The 17,168-nt window shown below is 36.7% G+C and overlaps 1 protein-coding gene across 1 annotated transcript in view; it reads right to left on the reverse strand.

Annotated features, from left to right (window-relative positions):
* The window catches only part of LOC135479173 (dedicator of cytokinesis protein 9-like), a 121,835-nt gene that overhangs the window by 63,470 nt on the left and 41,197 nt on the right, over positions 1-17,168 (reverse strand). Inside the window, exons 7-16 of the mRNA XM_064758947.1 lie at positions 15,286-15,454; positions 14,306-14,367; positions 12,791-12,874; positions 8,887-9,042; positions 6,794-7,012; positions 6,244-6,449; positions 5,719-5,838; positions 5,261-5,340; positions 2,079-2,266; positions 315-380 (exon numbers count right to left, since the gene is read on the reverse strand). Of these exons, the coding sequence (XP_064615017.1) occupies positions 315-380; positions 2,079-2,266; positions 5,261-5,340; positions 5,719-5,838; positions 6,244-6,449; positions 6,794-7,012; positions 8,887-9,042; positions 12,791-12,874; positions 14,306-14,367; positions 15,286-15,454 (1,350 nt within the window). The remainder of the gene's footprint in view (positions 1-314; positions 381-2,078; positions 2,267-5,260; positions 5,341-5,718; positions 5,839-6,243; positions 6,450-6,793; positions 7,013-8,886; positions 9,043-12,790; positions 12,875-14,305; positions 14,368-15,285; positions 15,455-17,168) is intronic.

Genomic DNA, 17,168 nt, shown 5'->3' on the forward strand with positions numbered 1-17,168 from the left:
AATACACACAAAGGTTCATAGTTTACCCCCAACATGTTAATGGCTATGAATCAGGCATAAAATTGAAAACACTCTTGCTGAGTTTAAAGTTTAGCAACACGTGAAATGAATATTTTGCAGTAATGTGCTTAAAAGAATTTACTTTTTGTAATCTCCAATGAAAGATTCCTCAAAACCCCTGAAGTTTGGACTGATTGAAGTTTTTGATTTGATCTGCCAAACTATTTCCCTTAAAACAGTATTTTCGCTGTCATATTTATGGGTGGAGGCCACCAGCCTTTAGCAAGTAGCTTGCCAAGGGGAACAACTCTCACCTTTAGAGGAATGGCCCCCTCATGGTCAGAATCTCGTATTTCTACGCAGCAGGCAATGTTCCTGGCCTGAAAATAAGTAAGAAAGTTATACATACATCATCAGAAGAAGCTGATGAAATATTTTAGCTTGTCATAGCCTTTACCTGTGAGAAGCTGTTTACTTCTGTGAAATGTTTATCACTTGTTCGTGTATATTTATTTTATTTGGTTGATGTTTTACGCCATACTACAGAATATTTCACTTATAAAACAGCGACCAGCATTATGCTGGGAGGAAACTGGGCAGAGCTTGGGGGAAACCTGCTCTTGTTTCCCTGTGCAGAATGTTTACATGTATAAAATTTTTACCTTTGCAAATTCTTCCTGGTTTCTGTTTCCCTTGATGAAATATTTACCTGTGTGAAATGCTTGTGGCTTGTCTTTGCCTTTGTTTATTTGTGTATAATGTTTACGTGTGTGAAGTATGTTCCTTTGTGAAGTGTTCACCTGTGTGTAATGCTTCTGCTTTGTACATGTATTTACATTTGTGACATGTGTCTGGCTTGTGAATATGTTTACCTTAGTGAAATGTTTCTGGCTTGTGTTTACCTTAGTGAAATGTTTCTGGCTTGTGTTTACCTCAGTGAAATGTTTCTGGCTTGTGTTTACCTCAGTGAAATGTTTCTGGCTTGTGTTTACCTTAGTGAAATGTTTCTGGCTTGTGTTTACCTCAGTGAAATGTTTCTGGCTTGTGTTTACCTTAGTGAAATGTTTCTGGCTTGTGTTTACCTTAGTGAAATGTTTCTGGCTTGAGAATATGTTTACCTTAGTGAAATGTTTCTGGCTTGTGAATATGTTTACCTTAGTGAAATGTTTCTGGCTTGTGTTTACCTTAGTGAAATGTTTATGGCATGTGTGTACCTTAGTGAAATGTTTCTGGCTTGTGTTTACCTTAGTGACATGTTTCTGGCTTCAGAATATGTTTACCTTAGTGAAATGTTTCTGGCTTGTGAATATGTTTACCTTAGTGAAATGTTTCTGGCATGTGTGTACCTTAGTGAAATGTTTCTGGCTTGTGTTTACCTTAGTGAAATGTTTCTGGCTTGAGAATATGTTCACCTCAGTGAAATGTTTCTAGCTTGTGAATATGTTTACTTCAGTGAAATGTTTCTGGCTTGTGTTTACCTTAGTGAAATGTTTCTGGCTTGAGAATATGTTTACCTTAGTGAAATGTTTCTGGCTTGTGAATATGTTTAAGTTAGTGAAATGTTTCTGGCTTGTGTTTACCTTAGTGAAATGTTTATGGCATGTGTGTACCTTAGTGAAATGTTTCTGGCTTGTGTTTACCTTAGTGACATGTTTCTGGCTTGTGAATATGTTTACCTTAGTGAAATGTTTCTGGCATGTGTGTACCTTAGTGAAATGTTTCTGGCTTGTGTTTACCTTAGTGAAATGTTTCTGGCTTGTGAATATGTTTACTTCAGTGAAATGTTTCTGGCTTGTGTTTACCTTAGTGAAATGTTTATGGCGTGTGTGTACCTTAGTGAAATGTTTCTGGCTTGTGTTTACCTTAGTGAAATGTTTCTGGCTTGTGAATATGTTTACCTCCGTGAAATGTTTCTCGCTTGTGTTTACCTTAGTGAAATGTTTCTGGCTTGTGTGTACCTTAGTGAAATGTTTCTGGTTTGTGTGTACCTTAGTGAAATGTTTCTGGCTTGTGCTTACCTTAGTGAAATGTTTCTGGCTTGTGTGTACCTTAGTGAAATATTTCAGGCTTGTATTTACCTTTGTGAAATGTTTCTGGCTGTCATACTTGAGCAGGTGAGGATAGACATACAGATGATTGACATAGGACATGAAGGGGGACACTGCATCCCCTTTCTCTGGGATGAACTCTTCCACTTCTATGGTAGGGATATGGCTCGGGGGAGAGTTGAATGGTTTTACAGGTACCAAAGATGAAGTCAGAGAATCTGAAAATCAAACGGTACATCTTATCATTTAACTAGTCTACAATAGATGTTGGCAAATTGAGTTATTTCTAAAGTATTAATTCACAAAGGGAATAATAAAAAAAAATGACCACACATTTACATATTAAAGTTGTTTTTTCCTACCGATACAGTCTCTTTGTGGGATAAATATACACATATGGTCTTTTACTGAAAACCATGTGACCATGAACTGACCAACCGTAAGGGGAGAATAAACATACTAGTAATGAAATAACCATTATCATCATCCATGCGACTGGACTTGTGATGTGAATGGCTACAGTCCAAACACACTGGTAATAAAATAACCATTATCATCATCCATGCGACTGGACTTGTGATGTGAATGGCTACAGTCCAAACACACTGGTAATGAAATAACCATTATCATCATCCATGCGACTGGACTTGTGATGTGAATGGCTACAGTCCAAACACACTAGTAATGAAATAACCATTATCATCATCCATGTGACTGGACTTGTGATGTGAATGGCTACAGTCCATACATACTAGTAATAAAATAACCATTATCATCATTCATGCGACTGGACTTGTGATGTGAATGGCTACAGTCCAAACACACTAGTAATGAAATAACCATTATCATCATCCATGCGACTGGACTTGTGATGTGAATGGCTACAGTCCAAACACACTAGTAATGAAATAACCATTATCATCATCCATGTGACTGGACTTGTGATGTGAATGGCTACAGTCCATACACACTAGTAATGAAATAACCATTATCATCATCCATGTGACTGGACTTGTGATGTGAATGGCTACAGTCCAAACACACTGGTAATGAAATAACCATTATCATCATCCATGTGACTGGACTTGTGATGTGAATGGCTACAGTCCAAACACACTGGTAATGAAATAACCATTATCATCATCCATGTGACTGGACTTGTGATGTGAATGGCTACAGTCTAAACACACTGGTAATAAAATAACCATTATCATCATCCATGCGACTGGGCTTGTGATGTGAATGGCTACAGTCCAAACACACTAGTAATGAAATAACCATTATCATCATCCATGTGACTGGACTTGTGATGTGAATGGCTACAGTCCATACATACTGGTAATAAAATAACCATTATCATCATTCATGCGACTGGACTTGTGATGTGAATGGCTACAGTCCAAACACACTGGTAATAAAATAACCATTATCATCATCCATGCGACTGGACTTGTGATGTGAATGGCTACAGTCCATACATACTAGTAATAAAATAACCATTATCATCATTCATGCGACTGGACTTGTGATGTGAATGGCTACAGTCTAAACACACTGGTAATAAAATAACCATTATCATCATCCATGCGACTGGGCTTGTGATGTGAATGGCTACAGTCCAAACACACTGGTAATAAAATAACCATTATCATCATCCATGTGACTGGACTTGTGATGTGGATGGCTACAGTCCAAACACACTGGTAATAAAATAACCATTATCATCATCCATGTGACTGGACTTGTGATGTGAATGGCTACAGTCCAAACACACTGGTAATAAAATAACCATTATCATCATCCATGTGACTGGACTTGTGATGTGAATGGCTACAGTCCAAACACACTGGTAATAAAATAACCATTATCATCATTCATGCGACTGGACTTGTGATGTGAATGGCTACAGTCCAAACACACTGGTAATAAAATAACCATTATCATCATCCATGTGACTGGACTTGTGATGTGAATGGCTACAGTCCAAACACACTGGTAATAAAATAACCATTATCATCATCCATGCGACTGGGCTTGTGATGTGAATGGCTACAGTCCAAACACACTAGTAATGAAATAACCATTATCATCATCCATGTGACTGGACTTGTGATGTGAATGGCTACAGTCCAAACACACTGGTAATGAAATAAACATTATCATCATCCATGTGACTGGACTTGTCTGCACATACTGATGTGAAGGACTACAGTCCACAGTGAATGCCTCACGGTTGTCAATGTAATCCCCTGCTATTTATAGATATATTTTCTTTTGCTCCTGTTTTTTGTTTTTTTCTGCTGTTACATGGTATCATTCTGTAGCACAGGCTTCATAGTTTCATTCTGGGTATAATGTGTTTTCCAGGGTATGGTGGGGGATGCACACAAGGCAAAAGTAGTGAAAAGTCCTGTTTCTGTCTGGGTGGGTTTGACCCCTATCTGGGTGGGTTTGACCCCTATTTGGGTGGGTTTGACCAATATCTGAGTGAGTTTGACCCCTATCAAATTTCATCGGCCAACCACTGTCAGGAATTTGACTGGAGTTTTCTCAGAGGACAAGGATTGTCAGGCCTGAAGCTTTTGGGGCTTGTAGACTTAGGGACAGAGCTGTGAGGCCAAACGTGAACATGTAAGTATACAGAAAATTAATTGTAGGCTGAGGCAGAATGAGTAACAAAGCTCGAATAAGCACAGTGCCATCTGGATGTTCTCTAAGGGATGATAATTCCGTGATGTAGCCTACCATAGTCCTTATAGTACGTACATCACTCTCTGCTTTTCCCTTTACAACACTAGGCAGGCTTGACCTTTAGAGCCTGTGAGACGCACATGGCTTTGTTTAGGCTTAGTCTCCTCACGTGTGTCTTCACGCGAAACTATCTTTGGTTAGAATCATGTCAGACGTAGTCCAGATAAAGAGAATGCACCTGTATAAAGTATTGTTAGAGACAAAGGTTGAGACGGATTGTGTTTTCTGACATCACTTCCTGCTTCATCACTGTGGCCCCGCTGAGATCAGTGTTGTTCAAGATTTCTGTGCAACATTTACTAGTGGTGGCAACGATGTAAAGTGCCAGAGCAAAGCATGCCCATTACTCAATGACATAGCCCAATGAACTACATCACTGAGTTATCCCCTCTGGATATGCCAAGCTTGGACAACTCCCATTATCAATTTCATCTATCCATCAACCTCTTGGTACAACTCACCGGGAATGGGTCCTGCCAGCTCCTCCACTGTCACTTTGAAGACTGCGGGGATCACCTGCCACTTGCTCTGCTTCTCTGGCCTGACAACAGGTAAATATCAGTAGAGGTGAGTAGACAAAGTACACAGATGACAGGATAATTAAACTACACTGTTTAATTACCTGTATTGCTGGACATCAACAATGTACTTCAGTAATATTTCACATGTGATTTGTTTCTAGTTTCACTTTCAGGTGAAAAATTTAAAACTGCAACAAAGGCAGACTATTCTGTTAAAAAATATCATGCAAAACTTGAAAAAGATATCATCATATTTAAAATTTTAATGAAAGAGATCCAGCCCCCCTAAAAAAAAGATTACATGTAATTACAAATATACTTTTGATCTATTACACAAAAAATTGACTTTCATTATTTCATGTTCAAAAAATTAATTTGAACACGCTGTCAATTCTTACTTTCTAAAATCCTGTAGATGTTTAATGATTTCTTCCTCTGACATTTTGGAACCCTCCTGTTTGTAAAGCATGAAGTCTGATATATTGTCCACAGTTCTGGAGAAGGGTTTGAACATTGGTCTGCAAAATAATAAATGGACACTTTTACAATGTTTTCACACAGGACTTCTAGAATAAATGCAACTATTGTATTAATAAGAAGCAGTGATTTGCATAAATCCAACATTTTCCTATCTAAAGGATACATGATATTGTACTATAAAATGAAGATCAGCATGGTTGTAAGAAAAATGTAGGAAGATAAATGTATGCCAAAAAAAAAACAAAAATGAGAAAAATCTTTTCAATTGAAAGTTTCTCTTTCATACACAAAAAGGTAGAGAGGTTAGTTAAATTTTATTTTTATACAAAAATTCTATATTTTACAATTTATCAATTTAACATTTTTATTTTTTAATTTACACTTTTATCACATTTGGAGTTGTAAACCTGTATGATGAGTTACATTACAAAAAGGTTACATACTTAGCCGCCCAACCAAAGGGCATCTTGTAATGTCCTATGTGTGAACAGTACTGCCTCATCTGACGGTGAACTTTGCTTCCCATTTTAGGGTCGTTCAGTTTGATATATGGTTCTGTACAGTTTGAGATCCCGCCTTGTAAGACTTTCTCTACTTTTGCAAACAAGTAGATGTCTTCCTTGTTCTGGGTTTGGATGGAAAAAATTGCCTGAAACAGAACATACTGGTGTTAATGAAGGTAAATGTATTTGATTTGACCTAATATAGTAATATGTATCTTGGTGGTGGACTTTAAAAGTTCCACACCTTAACCTCCAGAACGGATTGACTTACTTATCTGACTGGAGTTTGATACTGCAGGAATGCAGAGTATGGCCTCTTTGCCTGTATCAATTGAGGGAGAAATAGCTGGGGGGGGGGGGGGGGGGGGGGAGATTTTCTAAAAAGCCTCTAGTTTTAAATGAAATGTATGAAACTTACAAAATATAAGAGCTCAAAGTTTAAGGAGGAATATTAAACTTTTGATGCGGTCCTTAAGTTTTCGAGAGTTACCTGTTTTTGAGGGCATTTCAGCCAGTTCTCCTGTAGGCCGTCTAGATCTGGGGCTGTCTGTTTTCCTTCCACTGTGTGCAGTTTGTCAGAGGCCTGAAGGATATCAGGTGGGATCATGGATCGGATCTCGGGCACATTGGGATCTATATGGAAATCCTCAGAGATCTTTTTGCCCGCTTTGGCATCGTACAGAGCCAGGGTGATAAAAAATGGCTCAGGCTGTAACATACAACAACAACAATAATTATAATACACCTAGTTGAATGACTAACCATGTAGTTAATTCATATGACTGATTTACATTTTAACGTGAAACTGTTGATAAATGTTGATATGCATGTTATCTGGAAAGCTAATTTTGTCCTTGATGACCCTTGTAAATCTGCAGACAAGCCAGTGGAGGATTCATGAGCAATCCATTTCTCATAACTGGTCAAGGGCTGGTCATCTTTCAGAGTTAATTCTCACTTTAACATTCTCAGAAATTACATCAATATCATATGACACTTTAACATTCTCTGAAATTACATTAATATCATATGACACTTTAACATTCTCTGAAATTACATCAATATCATATGACATTTTAACATTCACAGAAATTACATCAATATCATATGACATTTTAACATTCTCAGAAATATCATATGACATTTTAACATTCTCAGAAATTACATCAATATCATATGACACTTTAACATTCTCAGAAATTACATAAATATCATATGACACTTTAATTCTCAGAAATCACATCAATATCATATGACATTTTAACATTCACAGAAATTACATCAATATCATATGACACTTTAACATTCTCAGAAATTACATTAATATCATATGACACTTTAACATTCTCAGAAATTACATCAATATCATATGACATTTTAACATTCTCAGAAACTACATCAATATCATATGACACTTTAACATTCTCAGAAACTACATCAATATCATATGACACTTTAACATTCTCAGAAACTACATCAATATCATATGACACTTTAACATTCTCAGGAATTACAGCAATATATTATGGCTTTTCAAACTTCATAAAAATTACAGTAACATAACTTTAAGCCTATCAGATTCTCAGTAAACATAGTATCTTTTGGCTTACCTAAATTTTTCGAAATTACAGTAAATATCTTACGGCCTATGAACATTCTCAAGAACTACAGTAGTATGTTTACGCCTTTCAAAAGTTAAAAAAAATTACAGTAATTCTAAGGCATTACAAGTACAGTAATACTGTATTTCATGGCCTTTCAAAACTCTCAAAAACTACAGTAATATCTTACAGCCTTTCAAACTTTCAGAGATTACAGTTATATGTCATGGTCCTTCAAAATTCCCAAGAATTACTAACAATAAGATCTTAAAGCCTTTCAAACTTCCCAAGACTTAATGACAATAAGATCTTAAAGTCCTTCAAACTTCCCAAGAATTACTGACAATAAGATCGCAAAGCCTTTCAAAATTCCCAAGAATTACTGACAACAAGATCTTAAAGTCTTTCAAAATTCCCAGGAATTACTGACAATAAGATCGCAAAGCCTTTCGAAATTCCCAGGAATTACTGACAATAAGATCACAAAGCCTTTCAAACTTCCCAAGAATTACTGACAACAAGATCTTAAAGTCTTTCAAAATTCCCAGGAATTATTGACAATAAGATCTTAAAAGTCTTTCAAAATTCCCAGGAATTCATGACAATAAGATCTTAAAGTCTTTCAAAATTCCCAGGAATTATTGACAATAAGATCTTAAAGTCTTTCAAAATTCCCAGGAATTACTGACAATAAGATCTTAAAAGTCTTTCAAACTTCCCAAGAATTACTGACAATAAGATCTTAAAGTCTTTCAAAATTCCCAGGAATTACTGACAATAAGATCTTAAAAGTCTTTCAAACTTCCCAAGAATTACTGACAATAAGATCTTAAAGTCTTTCAAACTTCCCAAGAATTACTGACAATAAGATCTTAAAGTCTTTCAAAATTCCCAGGAATTATTGACAATAAGATCTTAAAGTCTTTCAAAATTCCCACAAATTACATTCATACAATATCCAAGGCCCTTTCAAAATCCTCACATTTGTGTTTTTCTCCTCTCCGTTGACATTGAGGGACACTTGGAGTTTTAGCTGGAAGTCCTTCAGCTGGACATAGTAGCGGCTTCCTAACTGTTCTGGGTAAACCTCATCTACATTGTCCTCAGCTTCATCCAGGTCTGCAGGCAACATCGCTCTCTGGCGGTGAAAAATGAAACAAAACCTCAATGCAAGGGAGATAATCATGACAATGTAAGAGAAGCTTTCCTACTTTATAGTGTCACAATGATATGTAAAACAGCAGCCATTTTCTGAGAGAATCTGAGAATTTTTTTCCTCAATATACTTTTCTTTCAGACAGGCGATAAAGTACCTTACATGTATGTACATACTGTTTCAACCTTCGGGCAAATAGTTAATGAACGTCAGCCCCGTGGTTTACCGCCTTTCATCACATGTCCATGTAATATACCAGCTGTGAGTAAAATTACACGCATCAGAATCCACTGTTAAGAAGTTGTTTCAATTTACGACTCTCTTTCAAAATAATTCTGCAGTTGAAAATGTATGAAAAAAAAGTATTAGTCTCTCAACATGTTTTTTTTTCTTGTTTTTTTCCCCAAACACACTTAAATTATTTAGTCTGCATATGTAACTGCAATTGTCGCATTAAAATAAAACTGTTACTGTTACATGAAAAAATGCTGCAGAATGTTCTATCTTTGGAACATTCACAAAACTTGTTAAATCTAATTCTTCTTTTGTTCTTGAAATTAGGTCTACATTACAAAGTTACAAAGTGATGAGATGTGTGAGAAAGTCTACAAAAATGGATTGACGAGTAGAAAGTTTTGAGAAAGTGCATCCCGGCCTTTTTTTAGGCCACATCAATAGCATTCTACACTACTTGCCTGTTATCTCATACATGTGCAATGTAATCAATTTGATCCACAACTGTGTACTGTACATGTCACAAATTTGTTCCACAATTTTTTTTATGCTGTTACAAATTTGTACCACATTATTCTACCTAGTGTAATAAATTTATACCATACTATGTTAAAAACTCTAATAAATTTGTACCCAACTACCAGTCTTCTACATGTTTTAACAAATTTGTACAGCATTATGTTACATATGGTAATCAATTTGTACCATGTTATTTTATACACTGTAACAACAAATTTGTACCACACTACTTCAGACATTGTAACAAATCTGTACCACACTACTTCAGATATTGTAACAAATCTGCACCACCTTGATCTAGGACAGCAGAAGTGTTGAGGACTGTGACCTGGCTAATACAAGCTAGATATACATGTACATATAGGCCTCTATCCCACCAAGCACCCTTTACCAGACACACATGCTACTGAGTCTAGAATTATGCTAAGATCTGGATGATCGTGTAATGATGTATTTATTTGATTGGTGGTTTATGCCGTACTCAAGAATATTTCACTTATATGACAGCGGCCAGCAGTATGCCAGGGAGGAAAAGGACAGAGTGTAGGGGGAAACCCATAACCATCCTCAGGTTGATGGATCATAAAACTGGTTAACACATACATCCAGTATTATGCTGGAAGGAAAATATTCCATATTCTCTTACTCAAGAATATTTCACTTATATGACAGCAGCCAGCAGTATGCCAGGGAGGAAAAGGACAGAGTGTAGGGGGAAACCCATAACCATCCTCAGGCTGATGGATCATAAAACTGGTTAACATATACATCCAGTAATATGCTGGAAGGAAAATATTCCGTACTCTCTTAAAAAGTAAAGTTTTGTCAAGAAATGAGTTTTGTCCCTTGGTAGGTAGAGTAGCAGGCTCATCGGGCACCTGCAAGCAGATAAACCTGTTGGTTTCCCGTGTCAGATGTGCTTACAGAATCATAATTGTTATGTCAGGTCACCATAACTTTGGTGATACCTAACTCAAAAGTCATCCCACTGATGTCATGTCGCTATGGAACATGCAAACTTATAAATGTATCCCCTGTATACATATGTAAATGGAAAAAAACAAAAACAATTTTGTTCCACTATTTTTACCCATGCCACTGTTCCATCATATCCTATGAAATCTACCAGTGCAATTATATAGGTGTAATAAATAAAGCAGCATATATATGCATATCGCAAGCATATATTTAACCAGAAATTAAAGTCAGGGTGTCTCATTTCCAAATTTTCTTATTTTGTTTCCTCGATCTTCCCCTTTCTCCCCCAAGTCAATTTTGTCAAAATAAGGTGTCTCAAATGCACTGTGACACCCCCCTGGCTAAACATATGGTTACAAGTAAGGGCTAACACTCTACCATCCTGTCCATGGATATGATATGTATAAACCAACTCTTCTGATGTGGAGGTCAGAAAGGATATTTAAATACAACTGAAATTGCCATGTTGCCATATGTGCATTTACATCTCCATGTATTTACATATGCAAATACCATATCTATATAGAGAGCTGGCTGCCACAACCAGAAGTATTTATTTATTTATTTATTTAGTGTTTTACGCCGTACTCAAGAATATTTCACTTATACGACGGCGGCCAGCATTATGGTGGGTGGAAACCGGGCACAGCCCAGGGGAAACCCACGACCATCCGCAGGTTGCTGCATACCTTCCCACGTACAAAAACCGGGTAAATTAACACAAATATGTATATATCAATAAAATCAATAACAATAAAAGTAAAACAACAAAAAAGGCGTTTTTCAGAAGAAACCTTTTTGACCCCCACATTCAAAGTCGGTAGTTCCCATACAGTTTTATATAATGGTACACTAAACCTCTACATATATAATGAACCTCAACGTATATAATGAACCTTTACGTATATAATGAACCTCAACATACATAATGAACCTCTACGTATATAATGAACCTCAATGTATATAATGAACCTTTACGTATATAATGAACCTCAACATACATAATGAACCTCTACGTATATAATGAACCTCAACGTATATAATGAACCTTTAAGTATATAATGAACCTCAACATACATAATGAACCTCTATGTATATAATGAACTTTTACGTATATAATGAACCTCTACATATATAATGAACCCTACATATATAATGAACCTCCCACATTCAGCCATTACAAAGCATAAATACATGTGTATAATATTTATACACGGTGCTGCAAACCTTACCTTCATGAACGACCTTTGCATTTTCTAAAAAAGCATTGACGCCAATCTAAGAATTTGAATTTGGCTTGTTAGTGGTTGTATTAAATGTTAATGAATGCCAGGTGAAGCTTGACGAGATACAGGTATTAAAACAATCACACTTATTAACTATAAACACTACTAAATCATACACACCTTTAATTTCTTTGCACAAACCGAAAAAAAAAAAAAACAGCAACAAACTTTTTTCATATGTTAGCATGCAGAAAATTGCAATTAATACGAATATTATTTCTTCCATGCATTCTCATCAGAATTTGCAAGCTGTTGATTAAATTGTTCTTTACGGCTTTGGAGAACAAAAATTTGTAACTTGATCAACCATTCATCGCCAATTAAATATAACATTTTTCTAGACACCTTCTGAATACATATATAAACAAAAATTCAATTGGAAAGTAAATTATAATACTTTCGACGGTCACAGCTTTCAGATGTAAATTTGAGCTTACTATAAAGCACGGCATAGACGGTGTACAGATGGAGTTAAGTAAATGCATGAACTTGTAAATTATTCTCTTTCAACAGGAAGTAAACATGTGAAATGGATGAGCGCAACATAAGAAACCACCAGCTGCAGTGAATAATGATGTGCAAGAAAAGAATGCTGAAAGAAACATTCCCAAAACGTGCCCAGTGACAAAAAAAAAAAAAGAAGAAAAAGATGATCAAATACATGTATGTCTAAACTGTGATAAAGGAGAGCTTCTGTTTGAGGGATAGCTTACCTGCATGTCTGGGAAAATATCAAACATTTTATGTCGTCCTTCCTGCCTTGCTTTTGTTAAAGCTGTCTCTGTTTCTCTAGAATACTGAAAATATAGTCCACTTTCCACACTTAGCAAACAAGTTCACTCAGAACTGAAAGTATATTCTTCAGCCTGTAATAATTTCAGACTGTCACTCAAAAGGTTTTTCATCTAGTTGTTATTACAATGTACCTTCAACACTAAAGAGAATGCCACAAAACATCGATGGAATGTTGCAAATTACAAATGCACAACTGCAAGTGGAAGCAGCTAATGTTGCAGAGGCATGCATGTAAAATTGCAATCTTCCCTCTAAAGGTTATTTCAGTTACATATTACTACACTGGCTCGAGTGGAAATTCAGTTCATATAGAAGGGATTCCTACGCGTACACCATATTCTTGGCCCTCAGTCCTGTAAGACGAAATCCCGCTTTAAAACGAGATTTGCAGGTTACTGGATAGACTTGTGTACGTGTCAGCCCAATCACTTTGAATTAAATTCGTGTTGAGAAGCGGGATTTCGCATCACATGAACTATATTCCATATTACTTACATGTATCAATTCCCCAACTATCTTATTAATAAACACAAATTTAGACCAGCACAAAACACACATAAACAAACAACACTGAGGTACATATTTCAAGACAAACATGACACACAAATTTGTTAATTCAATTCTAGACTTTTTGATCACTTTGCATCACTGTCACCACTAATAAATTTCGAACCTGACACTTGAACAATGTCAAGGTCACCATGATGTTGCAGGAAATGATGGCCCCCCCCAAATAAAACTCCATATGAATTCATGTTTCTCATAATTCTCTAAACTTACACTTATCTAATCTATGTGCAAAATATTTCAGACCGACAATTAATGCAGTTCTACATGTACTGACCGATAAATGTTCAACATAAATCCTCAAGAGGGCATGAAAGAACATCAGTGATGAGGCTTGCCAAATCAAGGTCAAAAGGTTAACGGCAACTACTCGTGACGGTAAAGCACAAAACGAATCTAAATCTCAACCATTAAAATACGTAAATGAAAACTTAAGTATACTTGGATTGTACCAAGTAGGCTTTACAAATCATAAATTTAGCTGAAGACTGAAAATTAAATTAGCTATCTCATACGTCAAAAATGTATAGAAATAAATATTTGGACTACTGGTCTATGTAATTAAGCCTTACACTACTTAAGCACTCATTTTACCACCTAATCTATTTTGTGAAGACGCATATTGGTAAAATAATTCAACCTACATGAAATCTCAAGTTTATGTTTAACTCTGTTCGAAACTTGTAGATCTCTTACAATAAATGACAAAACTACACTGTCTTGTCTTGTCCAATTAGTTCTATAATTAAACACGCAGTTGAATGCAGTTAATTTTGTGGTTATAAACTCCTTCCTTGTTCTACTTATGACACAGCATTCCATTAAAATTTGGCTACCCTACTACATTATGCAAATGTCTCCCTTACTTTGACGAGTCCGTGCGCACTCTCTTTCTTCCCATCTCCCTTGTCAGGTGTGGACAGGTCATCTGCAAAATAAAATACAAAGTTGAAATTAAAACAAACAAGGTTGCTAATTCAGATATATAATACCTCACACTAAATGTGCAAAAGTTATGCATAGATCCAGCTGATTTTACTCTGCACATAAAATTTGATCAAAATCAGGGAAGAATTTGAGCAATTATTTCAAGGAAACCAATGACCAATCAAGGAAATCCTTCAAGTACACAAAACTTATGCAAGCATAGAATGCGATTGGTGTTTTACACTAAATGTGTTGCCCATGACTAAGTTGTTCCCGATTCTGAGAGTCCCATTGGAAAATAAAAGTTTCATACTAAAAGTAAGATCTCATGACATTTATTTGCCTCTCAAAATGTGCTTCAATGGTGTTTAACACGGTACTCAAATTTCACACTCTTAATGGTGTTTAACACCATACTCAAAATTTCACCCTCTTAAGAAGACAGTCAGGTTTATGGGCGAAAGAAACCAGAGTATTCAAAGTAAACCACCGACCTCTGCTACATATCTGACAAACCTCCTAACAGCCAAAGCAGCAAGAACTGGGTTCAAATATACAATGTGACGCACAGCTGTAAGGCCATCTCAATTTCAATTCTTGTTTTACGTGCAGAATGAATCCCTTTTCAATGTCAGAGGAGGCCATAAATGCAAAACTGAAAGATCATCTAATTTGTGGGGAAATGTGGACTGTCTATCAATCTTTCCTGATGAAGGCATATATTAATGTGCTCAGAAAGGCTTGAAAAACTGGAAAATCATTAAAAACATTAAAACCGGAAAACATAAAAAGTTTGATTTTCAATATTATTTTTTTAATATTCCTTACCTGGATTTTTTAAGTGTTTGCTTGTAAGTACACACCACAAAATAAATTGGTGGCGCAAGAAGATAGCAATTAACTGAGGTCAGTGTCTCACCTCTTGAGCGTGAGTCTGTGGACGCTTGTGACCCGGTCTCCGCCACGTGGATGACCCTTTTCAGGGTCTGCATCCACTCCTCCAGCTCACTCTCATTTTCTGCCCCAAACAAATAATGCTGACCATTCTGCATCTGCACCTCAAAACAGAACTTCCCCTTCTTCGTGTTCTGAGGAAAAAAACACGAAGTCAGAAAGCGTATTTTATAATACTGGACTCAAAACACACGTTTTTCTTCTTCGAGTTGTGAAAGAAAAACAATACTAGAAATTTAACTCTACCTTAAAACTGAAATTTTAATTTTATGTTTTCAGACAATCTGAGAAAAAAACACACAGAGGTGTACTATAACACTGTAAAAGAGTATTTCCTCCTCTCACCATTCTGGTTGAATGTGGAGTGGGGACCCAAAAAACACACAGAGGTGTATTATAACACTGTAAAAGAGTAATTCCTCCTCTCACCATTCTGGTGGAATGTGGAGTGGGGACCCAAAAAACACACAGAGGTGTACTATAACACTGTAAAAGAGTAATTCCTCCTCTCACCATTCTGGTGGAATGTGGAGTGGGGACCCAAAAAACACACAGAGGTGTATTATAACACTGTAAAAGAGTAATTCCTCCTCTCACCATTCTGGTTGAATGTGGAGTGGGGACCCAAAAAACACACAGAGGTGTATTATAACACTGTAAAAGAGTAATTCCTCCTCTCACCATTCTGGTTGAATGTGGAGTGGGGACCCAAAAAACACACAGAGGTGTATTATAACACTGTAAAAGAGTAATTCCTCCTCTCACCATTCTGGTGGAATGTGGAGTGGGGACCCAAAAAACACACAGAGGTGTACTATAACACTGTAAAAGAGTATTTCCTCCTCTCACCATTCTGGTGGAATGTGGAGTGGGGACCCAAAAAACACACAGAGGTGTACTATAACACTGTAAAAGAGTATTTCCTCCTCTCACCATTCTGGTGGAATGTGGAGTGGGGACCCAAAAAACACACAGAGGTGTACTATAACACTGTAAAAGAGTATTTCCTCCTCTCACCATTCTGGTGGAATGTGGAGTGAGGACCCAAAAAACACACAGAGGTGTACTATAACACTGTAAAAGAGTATTTCCTCCTCTCACCATTCTGGTGGAATGTGGAGTGGGGACCCAAAAAACACACAGAGGTGTACTATAACACTGTAAAAGAGTAATTCCTCCTCTCACCATTCTGGTGGAATGTGGAGTGGGGACCCAAAAAACACACAGAGGTGTACTATAACACTGTAAAAGAGTATTTCCTCCTCTCACCATTCTGGTGGAATGTGGAGTGGGGACCCAAAAAACACACAGAGGTGTACTATAACACTGTAAAAGAGTATTTCCTCCTCTCACCATTCTGGTGGAATGTGGAGTGGGGGACCCAAAAAACTCACAGAGGTGTACTATAACACTGTAAAAGAGTATTTCCTCCTCTCACCATTCTGGTGGAATGTGGAGTGGGGACCCCAAAAACACACAGAGGTGTACTATAACACTGTAAAAGAGTATTTCCTCCTCTCACCATTCTGGTGGAATGTGGAGTGGGGACCCAAAAAACACACAGAGGTGTACTATAACACTGTAAAAGAGTAATTCCTCCTCTCACCATTCTGGTGGAATGTGGAGTGGGGACCCAAAAAACACACAGAGGTGTACTATAACACTGTAAAAGAGTAATTCCTCCTCTCACCATTCTGGTGGAATGTGGAGTGGGGACCCAAAAAACACACAGAGGTGTACTATAACACTGTAAAAGAGTAATTCCTCCTCTCACCATTCTGGTGGAATGTGGAGTGGGGACCCAAAAAACACACAGAGGTGTACTATAACACTGTAAAAGAGTATTTC

The sequence above is a fragment of the Liolophura sinensis genome, chromosome 12 (assembly GCF_032854445.1).
Source record: "Liolophura sinensis isolate JHLJ2023 chromosome 12, CUHK_Ljap_v2, whole genome shotgun sequence".
In the NCBI taxonomy this organism is placed as follows: Eukaryota; Metazoa; Mollusca; class Polyplacophora; order Chitonida; family Chitonidae; genus Liolophura; species Liolophura sinensis.